At 39.4% G+C, this 23,563-nt stretch overlaps 1 protein-coding gene across 3 annotated transcripts in view; it reads right to left on the minus strand.

The window, feature by feature from the left end:
* LOC121527921 (tyrosine-protein kinase CSK) overlaps positions 1-23,563 on the minus strand; it is an 86,686-nt gene that overhangs the window by 34,805 nt on the left and 28,318 nt on the right. For all 3 annotated transcript variants that reach the window (XM_041815153.1, XM_041814999.1, XM_041815079.1), the window contains one exon: positions 6,119-6,202. In XM_041815153.1, coding sequence (XP_041671087.1) covers positions 6,119-6,133 — 15 coding nt within the window. In that variant the 5' untranslated portion in view covers positions 6,134-6,202. The remainder of the gene's footprint in view (positions 1-6,118; positions 6,203-23,563) is intronic.

The following is a 23,563-nucleotide window of genomic DNA, read 5'->3' on the forward strand; positions in this document are numbered from 1 at the left end:
AAGTCAAGGTTTTAACTAATGTTCACTGGCAACTAGGGATGGGCGATATACCGTATACTCAATGTATCACGGCTTTTGCCACGTGCGATGCATAAAATTACTACATCATGGACATCGAGTATGAGTAATATGGAAGTTTTGAGCAGTCAGTGCGCAACTCTCTCCAGAGTTTTGCTTCTCCAATTGTCTCTGAATGCCTCTCTCTAACAGAAGAGAGCCCATCCAGAAAACTCTGCTCCATGCATGCGTGTTTTTGTAACAGCAGAGGAGACAGAAGCATGGGAGAGCAAAGGAAGTAAACAGACCGCCAAGGCAAGTTAGCGATGTTTAGCGACGGACAACAAGAAACAGCACTGGATCTGTCATGTAGCAGAGGTTCAGATTTAAATGGGAAGATGTCAAATAAAACCTGGTCATCCGCAAAATATGCCGCATGATGATGCCAACATTACAGCGGGAGTGCACTAACACAACACATTGCTAAAGATGTGACCCCAGTAAGTGTTGTTGAAAAGCAGGGATTTAAAAATCTCATAGAGACACTCAACCCAAAGTATGATTTGCCTGGGTGTGAACATTTTCCTGAAAACTCCATGCCAGAGTTGTATATGTCAGGGAGGAGATGGCCCAGCAGTTAACTAGTATGATCCACTTCTTCACAACTGCAGAGACGCATCTCAGTCTATCGGTTTATAAAATCAACATCTTGGAGTCAGAAAGTTTGTGCCTCCATACGAGTTTTTTTCCCTATGACCACACAGGAGAGCTCCTTGAACAAAGTGTAAAGATGCTTTCATGTCATGAACTTGTCAGAAACTGGTCTAAAGTGCATCAGCACAGATAACAGGACTAATGTAATCAAAGCTGTGAGCCTGAATGGTGGACTAGACTGCAGTGTTTTGGCCTTCGGCTGCATCATGTGATTGGTGAGTTTTTGTTTAGGTTTGCTTCACCCTTAATGAGGAAAACAATAATCAATAAACAATAATCAAAACATTTCAGAACTTTCCATACACTATAAAGACAAGATTGTTTCATGATTTGTGTTTTGTTTTAGCTGAAGGCCTGTCTCATCATTATTTATGTTTATTTATAAAAGTTTGTGATGTCTTTTACAAAACAAAAGTGTGTTAAATTTAACTTGATATTGATTTTAAGTTTAAACAAATCCAATGAAGGGGGTCTAATTTAATAATCATTCTCATGTCAGTTTATGCATCAAAGAGCTGAATTCAACATCTATACAGCAATTTAGAGGAGATTTCAAAATACTGCGATATATATTGTGCATCGCGATACAGCCAAAACATATTGGGATATTAATTTTAGGCTATATCACCCAGCCCTACTGGTGACACGATTACAATTACAAACCAAAAAAGTATATATAAATTGAGAAGTGTGTGTCGTTCTTTGATTCAGGAGGCATCTCTGCTGCTGAGCTGTCCATTGTAACTAACTGCCTTCCTTCAATGCTACCACTGGAACATTCCTCAACATATTTTATAACGCTATTTATGGGACAGCTTTTGGCCTCATCCATCACGTTGTTCTTTTGACCTCAGGTAATTCTCAGTTTAGTGCGAGTCAACTAACACCTGAGCAGAGATGAAGTCAGCCAGGAAAGAAGAGCCAAAATAGAAACACCTGTGTGGGCTGGATATTTTTAAGAGGTTCATTTTCTTGTTTATTCACTTCTCTGTGGTAAAGATTCAAAAAACAAATTCTCAGGCAGCAGCAGAGGTACACCGGCTTTGATATTTCGGGAAAAGGCCAGTGACACTCTTTGTCATTCCCTCAGAATACAGAATAACAAATGCAGCTACACACATTAATACAAATGTAACCAACAGCAAGGATAGAGATGTTTTGTGTATTCATTGTTAGATCAATACAGCCGTGTGATCACAAACAGACAAGAGGAGAATGAATGAGATGAAATGAGAAAGCGGAGAACAAAGCAGCAGGTGTGAGTGAGCGAGGAGCTCCTTGTTGAAGCTGCTTTATTTCTGACATCACACAGTACGGCTGAATGTGATGCAGCACTCTCAGTCAATAAAGCATAATGAGCTTGGAACAGTGCTGATGATTGCGACTGAAGGAAAGGTAGCTAGAAAAACACCTCACCTCAGAGTTATTCATGTCCATGTGACTACTTGAACCAAAGAACTCCATCTTTGAAAGCTGCTTCTATTTATTCTTGCTAGGATGTATTGCCAGAAAATTTCTTTGGGGATTTTCAGAGATTTTAAAATTTGGCCTTGTGCAACACAAAGCAACTCTGGCTGAAAGCTACGAAGGATGCTTCATGGATTTCAAATATTTTAATAGTCACAAATATTTTCTTTTAAATATAAGAGTTTATGTAACTATCATCTCATCTTAGAAATATACTTTTCTGAAAAATGTACCAGCAACTGGTTGTAATGAGGCCCAATCACTAGATGATAGCTATCAGGCATCCAAAAGCTGTTTACTAACCACTATCAGAATCAAAGGAAGAAGACAGCATTAGTGCCAGCTTCCATTAAAATGAATGCAGCACTGTGAGATTTGAAAATGGTGAAAAATGCAGAGCATTCTGCAGCTGTCTAAAGGCCTTTTCTACTTAAGGAGCATTTGTTTCTTACTGTGCCTACTGTTCCCCCAACCTTTCGTTTCTGGGCTTGCTTTCACATTAGCAACACTGTCCCATGCCTGACCACACTGTGTACACGGACCAGTACAGTAGCTGATGGTCTCAGAAAGAAGACAACCATGACAGTCACTCATATCAACATTTGTTTATGCCCTGTGCAGACAATGGAGCCTATACAGCAAGCTACTGTGGATGTTTTTATTATTTTTGAGAAGCCAACAACCACCCTCTTCCTGCATCTGGGCTTATGTTATATGCTGATACCACAGTAGTTGAAGAGACACGGGATGTTTGGAATTAAGTAAACCAGTACTCTGGCCAGGTTGCCCTCAAATCTCCTACATACATGAATCATGCCCAAGACCACTTCTTAAAGTGTCTTCTTAAAGTGGATTTGGGCACAGTGTGCACACTGACCAAATGTAACTGGACTATTAGATCAAGAGTACTCAGATGTGGGCCTGGATCCCAAAATAGTAATAAATAGGTCAAGTATACATTCTACGCCAGGTAAATATCATTTAATCAATCTACAATAACCATGCAGTCTTTTTAAAAGTGAGACCACAAGCAGCAGTCCATTGAAAGAGGAGTCATATACAAGCTTTGCCCCAATTAGGGCTGCAGCCAGTAAATACTGAAATGATTAAATAAAATGGATAATGTTTGGCACAATCACGGGTCTGATTAAGTTGTCAGCTTGTGAAATCAACAATACTTTTTTCAAATTAAAATATTCCATTAAAATTTTCACTTAAAGCAAAACATTTGTCTCTGCTTGGAACACAAATAGTGTTAATGTAAAATTGATTACAGTGTTTTAATGTGTTGCCTGGTATCTATGGTAAAATGATTAACTAATGTGGCACCACTAAACAGAGAGCCCCACTGTTCAGTGGTAGAACTGGAAGGAGACTCTTCCAAGAGCTGGTCACCCAGCCTAGCTGAGCAATCAGGGGAGAAGGGCCTTAGTAAGAGAGGTGACCAAGAACCCAATGGTCACTCTGACTGAGCTTCAGAGATCCTGTGTGGTGGTGGGAAAAAGTTCCAGAAGGACAATCACTTTGGCTGGGTGATCAGCTCTTGGAAGAGGCCTGGTTATGCCAAACTTCTTCCATATGAGAATTATGAAGGCCACTGCACTCTTGGGAACTTTCAGTGCAACAGAATGTTATGTAGCCTTCCCCAGATCTGTGCCTTGCAACAATCCTGTCTCTGAGCTCTGCAGGAAGTTCCTCTGACCTCATGGCTTGGTTTTTTCTCTGTTTTGCATCCTCAGTTGTGAGACCTTCTAAAGAGAGGTTAGTGCCTTTCCGAATCATGTCCAATCAATTTAATTGACCAAAGGTGGACTCCAATCAAGATGTAGAACTATCTAAACAATGATAAAGAAAAATGAGTTAAATTTCAAGTGTTGTTGCAAAGGGTCTGAATATTTATATCAATGTTAATTTAAATGCCTGCAGCATCAGGCTGCAAGATACCAAAGTGGGAAAAAAGGGAAGGGGTCCTGAATACTTTTTGAATGCACTGCAAAGAAAAGAAAAAAGACCACTTCACGTCTGTAACTTTGGACAGTATAGCCGAGTTGGATTTCAACATTTTTGGTGAGATGATTTTCACGTCGATAAGACATCTTGTGACGTTTAGATCTTGTCACACCCCTGCTCAGTTGACATGCATTGTACAAGTCCAGTTTCAGACAGACTACCACAATAATCCTTTTTTTTTCAAACTGCATAACAGATTCTCCATCATGCTAAGCACTAACTTTCAACATTGTCTTTGGCACTAATTTTAGTGAATAAATCAACTTGTATAACCACATGTTAAAGTCAACGTAGTCAAATAAATGGTCCATTTAGAGTATAAGCAGGAGTTCGCCTACCGTTTTGGCAATCAAAAACAGAATGGATGAATTCATAGGACTCCTATTTTTGTTGCTGAAGTATCAAAACACGCATTGATATTGTTAGATTTACAACACTATAAATCACTGGCAATATTTCCAAGTTTAACATTTTGACATCATGACAACCACTCCTTGCATACTCATATATATGTGATTAACTATCCAACGTATCATAGTTCTTTGACATCAGGCCCTCATACTCCTCCCTGATGACCTACAGGTCAGTTTGGTGGTTTACTGTACTTGCTTGCTTTTTCAGTAGATGACTGCGGTGATGGATGAACTTATAGAAGCTCTGACCTTTTACTCTGAGGTTTATTAAATTACCAATAGGTTACATTGCTGCTCCACAAAATATTCTGCGTCAAGAACATTACGTGACCTCTGGACCTACAGAAACCCAATGTGTTATAGTAGAAACATAATCAATCTAAAGCCAGAAGCTCACTGATCCATAATGCATTTATGCTGCTATAAAGCATAGAGCTCAGTCTGAGGGTCCCCTGGCTCAAATATACAGAGTTATCGGGCATGGCTACTGACTGTGACATTTCAGCAAGATTTAATAGTTTTATCTTAAATTGCCTGTTAAAAACACAAACAGAGATCTAGTAAGAAACAAAACATTAAAAGAATCTACGCATACAGCTATACAATCCTAAACAGAACTCTCTGGTTCAAGTTGAGATACATAACTTAAGCAAAGTTCTGAAGTATTTATTTATATCCAAACTCTATCTTTTTAAAATCTGAAATGTGACCTCTTTAAAAAAATGTAGCTGACTGTAGTGAAGCACTGTGCTGTGACAGATAAAAACCATCCGGATCAATAAGGACATGTGCAGGCAGATTATACTGCAGCAGAGAAAGTAATCCCACTCTGAAGCTAACATTTCAGAAGCATCAGTTAAACCACTGAGGCAGCCAGGTTATTTGAGACCATCGCATACTTTGATGGATGTGGGCACATCAGCTATGTGCATTAATGCATCACCACAAATATGGGTTTATTTCATGCACACATTCCTATGTGAGTGCATGCACAATCCTGTTCGTGTATGTATGAGCATGTGGGTTGGTAAACCTTTATATTTAGTCATGTAGCTTTAGTGAAGTGAAACACATTAAAAGAAGAAATTATGACTGCACAGTTTGATAATCATGACATATAACAAATGATAGGGAGTACAATACATTTGATAATCATTGATAATGAATCATTAGTGGAATCAGAAGTAGCAGATTAATGCCCAATTTTTCAGCGATGAATTGTACATAAGAGCTGATATTTTCTTGATAAAAAAACAACAACAAAAAAGCAGTTCTAAAAAAAAAAGACAAACACTACCTTCAATGATCATCAAGAGGGCCAAGGCCTTAAAAAACAACCCAGTAATTTAGTGGCTGTTAAGAAGCAATGGTTTTATCCTGATCACATCCTTGTGTGGATGATTATCTATAATGCAGCTGTAGAAAATGTGGAGGAGGTTTTAATTTAACAGCTGCTGCCATGTGAGTGAGCTAGTGAACATGAAGATAAGCATTAAAGCTGTCTGAGCTTCACTTACATGCATCCCAGACATGGTGAAGGGCAGTGGGCAGCAGGTGTCCTCAGGCAGGAAGCGGTCACTGTTCAGCTCGTACCATTAGAGCTGCAACAAAGAAGAAAGGCAGAAAAGTGGTTTAGTTTGGTGTTTTTCAACACTGCAAATGGTAAGTGATGTACTTTTGTCTAAAAAAAAAAATGTACACAGCTGCTAAGTCATTGCTTTAAAACCTGAAGAAACTTTTGGCCCGAGAAACAGCAAAGAATGAAGTAAAATAAAGCAAACACACAGTCATGTGCATAACTGTGTATGCAAAGACATCCAGAATATGACTGGGGTTGTGTCAATCAGTGGTGCATCAGGCAGCTTACTCTCCACATCTAGGCCTATTCTGCCTCAAGTTTTGGCCCAAACATGCTGAAAAGTTCTGCACAGTACTGTATATTATTAAAATCATCAAAGCCAACAGAGTTCAGAAAAGTAATCAACAGAACACAGTATTCATACCATAATGCATTTCGGACTGGATGCATCTTTAATCTCTGCATGTTCACTGTGTTTCGCTATGGCCATCATGGCTTCATCTCCTGCTGACAGAGCCCTGTGTTTTTTCCAGCAGTTTTACCTCAATAAATACTTCTACAAGTGACTGTTTCCCATTTGTACTTCAATCCTGAAGTGTAACTATGCTGTGTTTATCTACCCTGTGACATATTCCACCAATGTGGAAGCAGAAAGCTCCAACAGTAGTTTTCTGTCTCTGCTAGACTGACACCTTCTGATCTGTGGCCTTCATTAGAGTCATCAAGAAACACATTCCAACATATTCCACCTATGTGAACATACATATTTGCTAAAAACAAGGCAATGTGTGTCTCTAATTGTAATTTTTCCATCTATTTTGGAAGACTTATGTAACTTGTGTAAAAAATAGAAGGACCTTCTTTTCTCTTGGTTCTAAGTGCATAAGATGCACAATTCAGGCATGCAGCTACAGCCCCATCTAGTGGCAGGTGACTGCTTTATAGCTTGGACACAACATCCAAGTGGCCCTGAGGATGGACATAGATACACTGTACTATCACTTCAATCTACTGATGATTTTTCAATCAACTCTAGCAGGGGGGACGATATTGAAACATTTGGTCTTCTAATCACTCACAAACTAAAAAACTTATGCCACTGGTTGATCCTCAAAATTTCAAATTTTTACTCCTTCTTGAATAAAGTCAGATGCTGATATTAGTTATGTTTTTTGTTAATGCTGTGGATTTGATGCAAATTCTTACACTTCTGAAACTTAATTGGCAGAAGTTAACTACTAAGTTTTTTTTTGTGCATCTTAATTTTTCAGCTCACAACTGGTATATTAAAGGTGACCTTAAAACAGTGATAGAGAAGAGGACCAGAGAAAGAGAGATAGCTCAAACAAGAGAGAGAGAGAGTAGGCAAAGAGGGAGATAGAAAGTGTTAATGCAGTTATTCAGTTTGCACCTTAAAAAAGTAAAACTGCAGTTCAGTTTTTGTGTCTAGAGGACAATGTGTGTCAAAGTGTGCTAGTGAAAGTGGGTGAGATATAATGCAGGGTGTTGCCATGTGCCTGAGAGGGTGGGTGTGTGTGTGTGTGTGGGTGTGTGTGTGCCTGCTCAGTATGTTCTCATCTCACACAAACAGGAGTCAAAATTAGTTGGGTTTTTTTTCACATCACTTACCACACATCCATTAAGAACTGTCAGTAGAAGCATATTAAATACTACAATAGCTGAACTCTATCTGAGTAATGCCTATTGCAGTAGCCTCCATTCAAAGCATCACACTTCCGAACAGCCCAGAGAACAGGAAGTCGAAATGTGGAGGGAGAAGGAGGAAGTAGCTGACGCATATTTTCCAGTGGTTTGTATGAGATAGGGCGGGGCTGAGGCTGGCCGGTATCAGCAGGGTGATCTGGTCACTGCATCCGTTTAGCTCTGCCGCAGCCAATACTAATGTAATTATGACTAAATTTCTCAAACTTGGTACTTTTTTAATGCAAGATCTTTTGTATGACATGTAAAAAGCATTTTGGTTTCCTGTTGTTAAATATATATATATAATAAAAAGGAGAAAAGGCGACAGAAAAAACAAAAATAACAAAACTAAGTAACAAAATTAATACGCAGACACTGCCAGACTATGGTGACACACTTAATGGGGAATACAAGTAACATAAGGAGCCAAATGGCAAATCATGACCCTAAAAAAGATTTGGGAAGATGTGAAGCAGAATCAGGCCATAGTTTTTATCAATGTGAATCGAAACAGGTATTGGTATTGTTTGATTTTAACTAGTATGTTGTTATTTACAATTCTGGTATTGTGGTAACCCTAAATTGAAGTGTAATTTATTGCTCAAGTTAGTCATCACTGAATATAATCTTTCCTTTTAATTTTCCCCACATGTCAGGGTTGTATAATCTCAGAGAAAAACACTATTTTCACCTCGTTTGGTAGGCAGTTAGGCTACTTTTTCCCTGCTTTGCAGAATCATGTTATTTTCCTTCAGAAAGTCACTTAATGCTTTATGTAATTTTAGAGCCATGAAAATGATGCATGGCTCCTTCAAATGGCCTGGGTATTAGTGAGCATGCTTCCTAAGATCTATGGTCTGGCTTCACAGCACTGCCTCATCCTGTCTTCAAACAGGAAGCAGGCTAATAGCAGACCATTGCAGATCTGTAGGCAAACTGACAGAGCCAAATATATTCAAGGCCAGGCTGCTCGGCTGCACCCAGAGGGCAGCCGCTTCTCTCCTTTGCCGTTCTGTACGTCTGGAGCTCTGCTGCAGAAACAGAACAGCTAGCCTCACCAGCCCACAGCCGCACTAGCTAACCAACAGAGGAAAGACAAGTGAGGGCTATTCTTATCTCACTCCAGAGCTGAGGAATGCCTCCGAGCTGTTCAAGAGCTTCAGCATCACACTCCCTACAGCGCTCTCCTTCAGCCAGTCAAGTGTTTCTCAGTGAAGGCTGGGAGTTTGTCAGTTTGGTGTTCTATAGTAGACTGGGGAGCAGGGTCGTACTGAATCCTCCTTTAGATTCACAGAGAAGAAAAATGCGTCACTGGGATAAAAACTTTGTGATATGGCCCAAAATGGTCAGGTGCTCCTGGCATGCCAGGAATGAACTGTGGTGAATCCTGGGGTAATCCAAAAACTGACCAGAGAGAGAGTGATGCAGTGTAGATGGACTTTGTAGAAACTGCAGATTAGGGGTTCAACAATTTCTTAGCAGAAAACTGATATCCTATAAATAACTAACAACTCAGTATCAGAGACACAAAGTCAAAATATAGCTTACTTTCCTCATCTTTTACAACATGCGTATGTTTTGCTCTCCTGTGGCACAACACAAGTTTAATCAATCGGCATGATTCTAGGGATCAGATCATTCCAGGGAGGAAAAACAAGGCTGATAATTATCTCACCTCTTGAGAATAAATTAGCAGTTTGGAAATATTTTAGACAATGAAGAAAAAAGGGTGACCAGGCAGCACTTCAATCATGCAAACAAGGCTGCTATAAATAACTATTAAAGTTACTAAAATGGATGGTGCAAATTAAAAAGCAACAATAAAATTGTCCAATATTTAATTACACATGCATTCAGAAAGTATCCAGACCCCTTTTACTTTTTCAATTTTTGAATTGCAGCCTGACAGTACGGTTGAAAAAAAAAAAAAAAACATTCATGAGTTCTGCACTGAGGAGAGGCTTCCATCTAGCCACTGTGCCATAAGCCAAGATCAGTGGAGGGCTGCAATGATGTTTGTCCTTCTGGAACTTCCTCCCATCTCCACATAGGATCTTTGGAGCCTAGTCAAAGTGACCATCGAGTTCTTGGTCACCTCTCTCAGAGACCCCCCCACCGATTGCTCAGTCTGAAAGGGCAACCATCTCCTGGAAGTGTCCTGGTTGTCCCAAACTTCTTCCATATGAGAATTATAGTGGCCACTGTGCAGCAGAAATTTTTGTAGCCTTCCCCAGATCTGTGTCTTGCAACAATCCTGTCTCTGTACTCTGCAGGCAGTTCCTTTAAACACATGGTTGGTTTTTGCTCTGATATGCGTTGTCGGCTGTGAGGCCTTCTATAGACTGATGCATGTCCCTCCAAATCATGTCCAATCAGTTTAATTAACCACTGGTGGACTCCAATTAAAGTGTAGAAAACATATCAGCAGAAGATCAAGAGAAATGTGTGGAACCTGAACTAAACTTCAAGTGTTTTTGCAAAGGAGTCTGAATACTTATGTCAATTTGATATTTAAGTTTCAAAATTTTTAATTTGATTTTTAATTTGTTTCCCCCTTTCCATGATGGGGTACTGAGTTTAGATTCATGAGATTGAAAGTGATTTTTTTTTACTGTAGCATCAGGCTGCTAGATAAGAAAAATAATTTTAAAAAAGGATCTGAATACTTTCTGAATGCACTGTATGTGTCATTAATATTAATAAGGCTGAGGTGACTATATCTGGTGGTACTGATCACACGCCTCAATATAAAACTAAAAAAAAGGGATCTGAATACGTTCTGAATGCACTGTATGATATAAATAAAGCTTGTTGTAGTAAATGCGGTGAATATATCCAGCAACACTGATCACACTCCTTTATAGAAAACTGGAAAAAACACAATATAAGATCAAAATTTATCTGGTAATATCAGCAGAAGTCACACTGCTAAGATTGCAAAATTATAATGCAACATTGTATCGTGATGAAACTTGTGCTTTAAAATTCAACTTGTACACTTTAAAGTGGATTTTCTACACAGGAAAACAATACAGTAGAGATGATTGACTCCTCGGGCTTTCTGCTTCCTGCTGGAGATTAGAGATGCTACATGATGCAAGGTATTTTACTTGACGTGCGTGCTGGTAACAACTGGACTGACTCTGATTTAAAGTGCTTCCGGCTGATTTTACCAGGTATAAAAGGAACACTACTCTGGCTGCTTTCTGAAAGTACACAACAGTGACAGATGAAGTTGCCTTTCGCATTTTCACGCTGTGCTTTTGCTGGTCCAGACTCAACCTTATAATTTATATTCTAACCATGATCACCAGCTGAGTGCTTCATGCATTAAGGTCAAATATAAGAGTATTCATTTAGCATTCAAGCTCACTGTAACTAATAGATGCTCTGAACATGAGTGGAGTCACTTCCTCCTCCACTCTCTGACTCCTCATTTCCTTTTTGTGTGCAGCCAGAGCGGTGATAGTCATGGCAACACACTGGGAAGTACTCCATCAAATCTGATGTTACATCACTGCCCTGCCAGATGACGAAAATATTATTAATGTTTGTGTATTGTGCTATTTTAATAATAACTAGTATTGTGTTTTACTTACTCTGCCAGCAAAAATGTTTGTGCTTCTTATCACAGCTGCAGCTATCTGCAAAAGCACTGCTTTAATAACTGATGGGAGCGAATGTCAAGTCCCTGTTGCTCGTCTACCATCTACTTTATATCAGTATGATTGTTTCATCGCATTAATATTTCATTGCACTCTGCCTCCAAGACAAATTCCTGTGTGTTCATTATAGTTTGAGAACAAAGCAATGTGCACAATTCTTTCTCTACTGCACTAACATTCAAAGTCCTGAAGCTATTCTGCGCTATTAAACACAAAGTATAACAGTGAAATGCATCCTTTGGCAGATCTGTCCCCATGATTTAAACCATCAGACCTTATTTTTTAGAGAGGTCTTCACAAAAATGTGCAGTCAGTCTCTCTCTGTGCCCTTTCAAAAAGAAAGACTGGCACCTCTGATCACAAATCAGGGTGAAAAACATCAATTTAGGGGGGTATGGGGAAGAATGGTGCTACAGCTTCACTTTTTTTCTCAAAGAATGTTAAAGCAGACTTAAATAATAAATGAGCTAACGACAACTTTGGATTTTTTCCCTATGAAAGGCATGCAGTTTGTCTGATTTATCTCCCACTGGGCTGTTTTTGTTTGTTTCTGCTGCACACTTTGATCAAATCTCATTATGCAATCTACTTCTCTACAGGCAAAGTAGTAGTAATTTGTTGCAATTGAGACTTGGGCTGCAGAATACTGAAAAAATGAAAATAACACCTCATGTTTTTTTTTCTTTTCATGACATGAATAAATCTAATCACAAAGTTAAAATAAAAATAAGTGCATTTTATAAACATTTCAGCAATGATCAGTCAAATTTTTACTATGTTGTACGTGAAGCATCTTTTAAACTTAGCTGGCCAAACATGTATCACTCATTTTATGAGCATTCCTGCTTTAGCTCTCTGACAAAGGCATTTAAGCTGAAGTGCAGAGAGCATAGATGAAGCAACATGTTTTTAAAAGCATCACCCATGAATGTGCTTAACAGTTGGGGAAATACAGTACCATCACCTCATAAAATGGCGTATATATAATTATTTCACATTTTTCTGCATATTTCATCTATGTTAAAGTGCTACTGCTTTTTAATTGCATTACTATGTTATGGTACATGCCCAGTCACAGTTGTATTATTTTCTAATCAGATGCTTTTAACTGTTTGATGACACTGTGAGAACAAGCGTGTAAAGCCCTCGGATCATATTTAGTGTAACTACACTCAGCACCTTGTGCAGCTTGTCAATCACAACACCACATTGTGGGCCCACTGGCGGCACATCCTCTCCATGTACAGCCCACATATGTAGCCACTGGGGCTGCCAGATGGCTACATTAAATTGGTAAAATACAACAGATAAACAAATGCTACTGACATCAGTTAATGCCACATTATTTGCCAAAAGGTTGGTGTTTGTCAACAGAGCTGATAACAATCAGTGCATCCCTATTTAGAATGCTTGCTCCGCCCATAAAACATATATGGGGTTATCTTGCCGTTAAATGCTCATTTAAATTGCGATTATTCGACTGGTCTAAAGAGGAGTAAACACTTAGAAAACAGTCAAATTCCTCCCAGGGTCATTGTGTCAGCAGGAGTGATGTGAGCCCATTTCATTCTGTACAGTGTGGCTAACATTAGCAGCTAACTGTCACTGCGCTGCTCCTATTACATGCTAACTGCAAAGCTTCTCATATTTATGTCCGGTGAAGTGCTGGGGGAAGGCTCAGACAGGAAAGCAGTGGCCATTAGCTGAAGAAGCAACATTAATAATAATGTTAACCAGCACTTAAAGTGGTGCTGCACCTGCACATGCCACAATAACATTGATTTACTGACGTAATTGTACAGGTTTAATTAATGCAAACTTTTCTATGTTTGTTATGAGAAAAAAACGGAGCATTAAAGCTATATTTTTTTTTTAAATGAAAAAAAAAAAAAAGATCTGATCCAGTGAGTGCAGAAAGTGTTGTTAATGTTAACTGTGTAATATATTCACATTCACACTGCCATAAACGGAGCTCTTTTAGATGCAGAAGCTCAAACCACTGTCTTACAATTGAACAAATCTGTCTCCAGGATCCTTTTCAAATGAGCGGATTTGTCTCTGAATTGAGTTAAAGATGCTTTGGCAGCAAGATACAATTTTGGATATTTAGCTCACGCTCCAATCCAGCTCTTATTAGCTGACATTCAACCAAAGACTCTTAATGCTGTTTGTTCTGGACACCTACCATGAGCAAGCAACTGAGACAATGTTCAGCTGATTGGTGCTCAGTCAGCTTTGACAAATAAAAGCTAGACTGCTGCAGTCTGTCTCAAAAGGTTCTGCAGCACAGCCTCAGGTTTTGCAAAGGGCCTGAGCAGATACAAAGATTACAGCCCACCAAGGCCAGCACCTACAAGACGTAATAACCCTCTTTTACTCTGGCAGACAACAGCTTATCTTTGACATATGCCTGTTTAAAAGTGGATGTTTTTCATTCTCCTGAGGGAAATTCAATTCACTGAACAAGCATTAAAACAACAGCTCCCATCACATTTAACAAAGGACAGCTCTATGTACATCAACCAGTAAACAACATTCCCATCAGATTCCAGCACTGGTTAGTTAAGTAATGCCACACAAAAGCAGTATACACATCACTAAATGTTTTACATCTGATATAATGCAGCTGTGCATGCACTCTGAGAGACTGCAGTTCTTCACTTTTTCCACTCTAAATTATTAGTTTTTCTACATTGGCAAAACACAACCCTCAGGACTCAAATCAATACTTGTGTTTTGCCAGAAGTTTTCTTTAGCCTTCTCCTACTCACATGAACTTTACAGAGGAGACTGCAGAGGATGGGCAAGAAGTAAGAGCAAGGCACTGCTGTTTGTGATTCAGGCATAAAAATGTTAACTGTGTTCAAGCGAGGGACGTTCCTAGACAAGTCAAGTAAAGTCAAAGTTTATTTATGTAGTACTTTTAAAACAGTCTCAGTGCTGAACTACAGGATTAGTACAAAGTGATAAACTTGTATCATCACTATTGTACTTCATGAGAGGTTCAGAAACACAAAAAATTGTGCAAATTGAGCACAATTAAATTTATTTAAAAACACAAAATTGATCATAAACATGTTTAGCATTGCCTAGCGGTTTGATACCATTCACCACATTGTTCAATAATGAAATAGATGAAATGCTTGGATATGTGATACTTTATACCATCCATTACTGTGTGAGTTAACAATGCCACAATGGTTTGTGGCACACTGCTCCAGTAACGGCTCATTTTGGCTCATGTGGATACAGATAGAGCTTTCTGTCCATAGTCTGCATTCATGTCATCTGTATTTCTGTACATTTTATAGAAGCTTACGGATACAAACCATACTTTGCTGTAATCATGGGGGCAATGATGAGGAATTTAGCCAACAGCTCAAGCCAGGGTAGGCCCACTTGGTCCCCAGGAGCGTAGTTTGAAGGCCCACTTGGGGTCTCCAAACTACGCCCCTGGGGACCAAGTGGGCCTTACATCATTTTAAATTAATCTGCAGAAAATGAAAATACTGACAAAAATGCTAGGCTTTTTCAAAGCATATTTAAAGAAAATCCACACATCTTTGCCTATGCTGCATTGGTTTACCCACCTTTAAACACACTAAAGGTGAGGTCAATCAAAGTGGCCCCATCATCCTTGCATTACTCTGTAAGTGGCCACTAGTGGAGAAAGTTTGGCCCCCCTTGGCTTAGACTTTTTATTAACTCAGCATTGTGGGCCTGAATTTATAAAATTACAGCTGTCATTATTAAGGGCCTGTGTCCATAGTCAGCCTTTTTTAGTACTGACAGCACTATTAAAATTCAAAATCAGTGTAGTCCAGCGTTCTGAGTGCTCAGCCCCGAAGGTGCAAAAAATAAAAAAAAGTAGGTTGGATGATTTTCTTTATGTGTAGTCCGATAATGTTATCAAAATCTTATACATAAAGTTAATTATATAAAAGTTAAATATGAATATGATAAGAGCTTGCTCAAGTGTTTACTGTAAGAGCGTAAGAAGAAATAGTTGGAAAGGAGAGATGAGAGAGAAAATATGCAGTGTTTAAGGTGAAAGTCTGGCTAAGAGGCTGAAAATATAAGAGAAAAATCACTGCTTGCTTTAACTCTACTCGAAGTGCCCTTGAGCAAGGCACTGAACCCCCAACAGCTCACGGCCACACTTCAACGAGAGCAGCAAGGCCATCACTCTGTCTATGTGTGTGTAGCATGTAAAAACAATAGAGTGTAAACTGTGAAATTCCATTCAGGGATTAATAAAGTATAACTGAAACTGTTAGGATATAGCAAAAACAGATTTTTGTAAGAGAGACCTCTGGTGTGCCTTCTTTACCATGATGCTCCCATGATAAGCAAGCTCCACTTTTCAAATATCACAAATAATCTCTATGTTATATGAGAAGCAAAGTTGGAGGAGTGAGTGTGTCACACACCTACATGCACACAATTACACTTGCTGTGTGAGATAGAGAGAGAGGAAAAATTGGATTGATAGCTGAAAGGATGAGCAGAGTGAGTGTTCCACTTTAGCTCTGAGTGAAACAATAAATGTACTAACTCCACAAGACTGATCTGGGCTAACATGTCTGCTTGTAGCTCACTGCTAACGCATTAAAACAGCAGGGTTACCCTTAAAGTTAGCTTTGGTGCTGCAGGAGAAAAAAAGAGTCTCCCCTGTGCTTCCTGGCTTTTGTCAGGACTCTGCAGCAGAAGTTTAACACTTAGATTTGCTTGTTGGCATAAATGCTCGAGTTTTTACATTTGTGAACACAGTGATGTTGTATCAGTCTCCACCATTAAGATAGCTTTTGTTTACGTGCAACTTTGAGCAAAGATGGTACAGAGGAAAGATGACTCACTCATCATCATCGCCTTGTGGAAAACAATGTAATGTGCACATTCAGCATGAAAACACACATCCAACAAATCACAGATGATCAAATTAGTCTGCGACACGTGTCAGTACAAAAATACTAAATAAAACAAAAACACTTTAAAATTGAGCAGTGGAATTTAAAAAAAATGACAAAAGTTTAGATTAATTTCAGTTGACAATAGAAACTCTGAGATCAATCACAATTGCAAAAAGTGTAATCATTTGACAGCCCAAATAAAGATATTTATGATTGTTTAAACTGACAGTAATGTTGATATAGAATAGCAAGAGAGAAGGCAATGGTATGGTAGCATATCACTCTCCCCTTTCTGCTCAAACATGAGCTAGAAATATACATTTAGGCCTACTTACAATTACTATCAAGGTGTCCTTTTGTCCAGGGATCTGTTGAGTCAATACTATCTTTGCTAATGTGACCATGGATAAAGGCAGCTTTCAACCTGACCAAAGTCAGATTCAGATGTTTTCTCTTTTTGTGGTTCTATGGCTGAATAATATAGAAATGGGAGGAGAAAAATCTTTATAAATCCATCTGTGACTGACTACTTTCCTGTCTGATCAGACTGTAGGAGCAGCTGGGTGGATGCAAACAGCACTAGACCACCAGTTACACTTCCCAGTACAAACAATTCATGGGAAACTAAATTTACAGCCTTGTATTTTTAGAGAGATGGTCTATTTCTTGCCATATTACACTGATGTAAAGGTCTTATTTCAAAGTTTTTAAAAGGCAGAGTCACAAGTGTAGTGCAGATGGCTTTAAGACCTTTACTCAGACTCAGGACAAACTTTTATGTCAGAGGTTTCTGGCATATGGAAATGTGACCTACTGAGTATGCAAATATACTGTACAGGCTCACAAAACCCTCACAGTGCTACAGGCTCTGCAGAGTGGACAGCATGAAACTGTCAACAGTAAATGACTCGTGGCTGCATCACATTTCCCCATATGTAAAGTACTTGACAGTGGGCCTGTCTGCAGCAAATCATAAATATGGTAGTGTTTGTATTAGGCACTGCTAATGGCACACAGTAAATACGTATAAAGCCTTTAGTGGAGAAGATGCAAATGCAGACCTGTGTAAAAAGTGAGGTAATACTTTTAGCAAGTGCATGTCTCAGTGTTTGATATTTAACACAATTTGCATTTTTCCCTTTAACTGTTTCACATTTACATTGCAGACAGTTAGCTTACTCTGTGTTTCATACTTCCATTAACAGTAGTTAGTTGTAAACAAAAGATAAAGCCAGATAAGATACAGCCTGATCAAAGGGAGCTTTCATCATTATCTAAGTTTAAAGCCATGCCAAAGGCTGGCTGAACAATAAGGAACAGTAAATACTGTGTCTGTATTATAGTTGGACAAAGCCACTGACACATCACCCATATTTAGAATGGGAAAGGTGGTGTGATAGCAAACACTATCAAGAGTCATCAGTTAGCACAAGCATGGTTATCGGATAAACAGTGAGTGACTCAAACCTTGATAATTACAATTTAACTCCTCAGAGCATCTTTTAGTCCAGTTAAATGCTGAAAAATACGCATTTTCAGTCGTTGTAGTTCATGCCAGTGATGTTCCTGGGAAAATAATTTCTTCTCTGACTAAAGGCACATTATAACAATGTTTGGTGGGCTAGTCTAAGGTTAAGGTTACACCAAGTAAACATTCAGAATTTCTATTATAACTACAAAAAGCACAGACCCCTTTTGACAGGTTTTGTCTCCAAATAGACTTTACCTTCACTAAACAACAGCTTACACAGAGACCAAGACGATGAAAACAGAAAACAAGAAGCTGATCTGATAAGTCATCTCATAAGTGAGAGAGGATTTTTCTATAACAAATATCACAACTTCTTCATAAATGAAGCAAAAAACTGAGACAGAGATGAGTCAAGCGTAGGGACTGTGAGCACAATAAAATGAGCTTTAAATGCAGCAGGGCTGGAGTTGTAAAAAGCGTAGGGGGCACATCAAAGTTGCCACACACAAACATGGAAGCCCCCTTTTGTGTTAACCTCCCTCTCTTCATGGTCAGCTGATTGTGTGTGTGTGTGTTATGAACCAGGAAGTGGGCTTCAATTAGTGTAAATACAGAGAGATAATGTGCCCCGAGATGGAGGTAGTATCACAAGAAATGTAATAAGCCTCAGTGTCCTCATGTCCTTTTCGTGTGGATGAGTAGTCCCCCTCCACAGCATGCAGTCGCTGCTGGGCCCCCACATGCTTCACTGATCAGAGGAGTCTGACAGTGTTCAGAGCTGGGGTACAGCAAGACCCCTGTCCAACACTGTGTCTGCACAATAATGGGACAAAAACTGTTCATCCATGACAGAAAATCAAAAATAAGGTGGTGAACGATATTTTCATTTTGTTAGCAGAATCATTTTGATTCTATTCTCAATAATTGAATATTATTATCAGGAGATCTTGTCTTTAAGCACTCTGTTTTTTATATGTCAGAGATGAGAGTTTTAGACCCCACAATTTTAAACTTAGATAAGGCACGAGCAAAAAATTAAACCATATTCAAAACCATGACAATAGGAACTTGGGAAACAAGTACCCTATCTTGGATCATTTCTATTAGTACCCTTATGGATATGGGTCCTTCCTCAGGTACTCTGGCTTCCTACCACAGTCAAGCCTGTAAGGGAGTGAGTGTCTCTTGATTGACTGGGAACAAGTCTGGGGTAATCCCTGCTTCTTTCCCAAATGACAGCCGGAATCAGTGTTGGGCCCCTGCGACTCTAAACAGTATGAACAGTATGGATAATGGATGGATGTAGGCCTATTTACATGTTCTGCATAAAAATACTGTGTTTTGTTGATTGCTACAAACTTGTTATTCACAGAAAGATTAGATTTTTTTGTTTGAGAAGTTTTGTCTCTGATGGGATGTGACAAATATCATAGAAATGATGCTGTATCACAGTTTGCTGTCCACAGATTTTTGAAAGCGCCGTCACCTTTTATGTATTTGTGATGATGAGAGGCCCCTGCTTAGTCAATCCATAAATAACGATGAATAAGGACAATTTTTAAAAATGTGATCATGCAGTTGTTATCAAAATCATCTATGACAACAATTTTTCAGAACATGCTTTGCCAGTGATTTAAACAGCTGCAGTAAGCACTAGCACTAATGAAAATGCTCTAAATTTCCAGCAAAATAAGAACTTAAAAGAAGCTCAGATATGTTGAACAACTTCAGCTTCTGAAAGAGGTGGCAGAGATTCCAGTAGTGAGGGAACTAAAGCTGAGTGAGTATTCAGCTACAAACAGGTGCATGAAGGGGGACACTCCAACCTCAAGTGGAGCAGAGAGAGACTGGAGAGAGCTGGAGGGCTGGTAAATAATAAAGGAGAAGATCAGGGAGCAAAAGGAAGTTAAGAGAGACTGTGGCTTACTCAATCATTACGACTGCGTGCCTGCCTCTGCCATCTGCCACATGGAACATTTTCAGCCATCTTCACTTTATTTTAGCTGTGGTGCTGCTTTCACTGCCGCTGAAACTCTTCCTTGTTCAACAGTAGAAGACTGATGTGGTCTACTGGGCTGTGGTTGGAGTACAGCCTCAAAAACATTGACTTTTAAAAACTGCCCAACGAAACCACAGACTTGGAACATTTACTAACAGCTGGTCTACAGGGACTAGAGATGAGTGCCTTGCTCAAGAGTAGGATTAACATATCGGGGGGGGGGGGCATGCAAGATTACCCACATTTCCCTCAACCTCCTTTCACATTTGCTCTGCAGCCTTTAAAATTTCCTGACACTGTCCAACAGGGTGCATGTGTGAGCACAAATATTAAAACTTGTTCATCTTAACTTTTTGAGATCATTTTCCTACTAATGCCAAACTAAAATATATCTGAGGTCAGCCTGGACAGGTGAGAATAAATTATATCAGTCTGGAGGATTTACCTCAAAGAAGCAGGTGGATTAATGACAGGAGTAAGGGAAAAAAATCCATAAAGCGTAGTATCGTGACATTTTGTGTGGTGATGTATCGTGTCGTATCGGCCGCCAAGTATCAATTATTTTTTATTAATTGCTAATATAAACTGAAGTCTAAGATATTGGATAAACATCATCAGTTGCTTGTCTGTCCAGTTACTGATGCTGTTGCACCCTTTGTCCAGTGAGGTCAGCAGACTTGACAGTCATACACCAGGAGAAAGTTAGAAAAACAAACATGGCAGCAGCAGGGAAAGGACATGAGGAATGCAAGCAGGGCCTGAACAACATGGAGATGACACATGGGGTTTGCAAGAAGTGTAAGTAAAATACTGTGGTAATACAATAAAAATGAAGGCCAGACTAATGCGAAATCAGCTAAACAGATGAAAAAATGGTATAGATGGCAATATATCACAATATATGGTATCATAATACTCTGTGTATTGCAAAATGTTTAAAATCGCAATAATATTGAATCATGGCACAAGTATCGTGATAATATCGTATCATGGGGCCACTTAACCTTGCAAAGCAGATGGATATCCCCGTTTCCTTGTTTTTCACTGGCAAATCCATCTTGCAAAGCTCTCATCTGAACCGTGCCTGGTTAGAAAGTGACAGGACCAATCAGCAACGAGGGACAGTACTTTGAGGCGCAGCAGTGTCGTGGCATATGCAAGCAGCAGCAAGAGCTGGTGCAGTTATGGAGGAAGAGATTAGAGTGGATGCTGCTAAAGCGCCAGTTTTATCAGAACTTGACAACATTTCTTTGTTAAAAGAAGAACAAAAAACAGCAGTTGTTTTCTTTTCAAAAACGGCAAAAGTCGAGTACTTACATGTCTATAGTCGCCATGTTTCGCATTATTCCTAAGTAGCTGCGCACACGCACCTCGATAGCTGCTACGTCACTTGTTTTGTTGCTCTGATTGGCCCGTAAGGATGTGACAGACAGAATGTTCACCCAATCACACTCCGAGTTTTTTTCAAAGCCTCTGCCTTTTCTCAAGCTTTTTCTATTGAAGCTTTCCAAGATGGATGTGTGAAACACGTCCATCTGGCATGTCAGGTTAGGGGCCACTAGTGATTCACACCTCTAGTTAATGACATGTCCATGTTGACATGAAATGAGTTAAATATCCAGGTACAAATGTACATCTAGATTAGGGATGGGCCATTATTTTACAGGGTTCCTACATGCTTTAAAAATCAAATTTAAGACTTTTTAATGGCTTTTTAAAGCCTGAACCAAGAGAAATTAATACCATTTTTTTCATGGTAAATGGTCAAAAATGAAAGCTGTGTGAGCTTCCTCAGTACCCTTGACCAAGGCTGGTTCTTTTTTTCATTTAGTATCCTCTCTATAAAATGTCACATGATATCAGACACCGAAATTTTTTGGCCATAAATGCCAATATTGGATGACTTCTGGCAGATTAAATACCTCTACTCTATCAATACGGCATATGGGGATATTTATCTTCATGTGCCGATCACAGGAGAAAGGCTACAACGTTACCCCAGCTGTTTATAAAAAGTAAAGAGGGGATCAAACACATTACTGAGGCTATGAGGTGACATTGTAACTATTCCCAATTCTAATGTTGAATGAAGTTTCTCTGCTTTATACCCTTCACTGCTTGCCTCAGTTGCACGTTTATTTTGCTAGTGTTGAACTTTGTACTGCAGAGACATCCTCAGACATTTTGCAGAGGTTTTAACCCAGGTGCAGTCAGCAATATTCAAGAGGGCTAAACAACTAATCAATTTTTTTATTTTTTATATTATTGTCCTGCTTGGAGAAACACATATAAAAGTCAAGCTCACAAACCCTCAGGACCTGAACATTTTGAATCGAGAAAAAAAAAAACAGTTTATGGGTGAAAGGGCCTTTTTAGCTCCATTTTTTTGCTCCTTTTGCTATTAGTTGCACAAAAAAAAAGGCTGAATCTGTCTGAAATTGTTGCAAACACAAGATTAGTGAAAGAGTGCTTCACTTGACTAGGGAGATCCTTAAAGAACAGCTGGGTGGCCTTTTGGAAGCTGAACTGAGCAGGAGGAAAAGGAAAATAAGTAAGGAAGAAAAATAAATCACATCTTTTCTTTGCAGCAGAGCAAAGGAGTCATGTGCGTGTCTAATCCACAGCCGTCATCCCCTATCTTTATCTAACTGAATGAAAAATAGAGCAGCGTGACAGAGAAACGTCTCCCTTCGTAGACAGAAAGACAGACAGGTGGGCAGACAGGCGGCCCTCTTGTCTTTTTTTCTCTGACGTAACAAGTGACGGGCCAGGACTCACCACTGATGAGAGATTACAAAAGCAGAGAGACAGGAAGTGGAAGAAAGAAAGGAAGAGGGAGAGAGAAGCCGGCCCCTCCGCCCGCCCCCGCCCACCTCCCTCTCAGGCTTGTGGAGGCTGCTGGACGGGAGAAAGCAGAGGGGAGGAAGGGTAGTGGTGACAGCTTATTGTTTGAGCTCTGTGTGCTGTGGTTCCAGTCTCAGCGCATACTCATCCAGGCCCGTCTATTTATAACCTCTCCATATCCATGCAGGCGGAGGCAGGCTGCTCTCATTTTCATCATTGCATACATTATGGAGACGCCGCTTTCAAGAGCCCTCCTGCTGTGGAGGGGCCTGCCGGTTATATTTGAACTTTGTTTGGTTCTATACACAGGATGCTGTTTTATTGTTTTAACCAGAATCCCTCCATAAAAGGAAAATATTAGGACTTTCAATCCACAAAAATAGCACAACCTAAAAGGAATTTACACAATTTAGCATTGCATTTTCATCAAGTTGGAGAACTTGTGAAACAGAGTGAAAAAAATATCAAATCAGCAGAGGCTGAAATATCATTTTAATCTCCAAAAATGTTAAGTACACACACTATGAGACAGAAGTCCATTAGGATTGAGAATACAGTATTTTTAACTTTTCAATGGTTCTATAAATAATCTTCCTGGTCTATTAGGAGTGACCTGATCGGCTCAGAAGAGGACAACACTGATTTCAAAATCGTACATATAAAACAAGTTCAATATTTATTTTATGATATCATGTTGTGGAGAGAACCCTGAGGACAGCCAAGCATGTTCTCTGTGGTACCACAGAAAGGCAGAAAGCACTCCTGATATATATGGTACAGCTGTTACAGC

This window comes from Cheilinus undulatus, linkage group 1 (genome assembly GCF_018320785.1).
Source record: "Cheilinus undulatus linkage group 1, ASM1832078v1, whole genome shotgun sequence".
In the NCBI taxonomy this organism is placed as follows: Eukaryota; Metazoa; Chordata; class Actinopteri; order Labriformes; family Labridae; genus Cheilinus; species Cheilinus undulatus.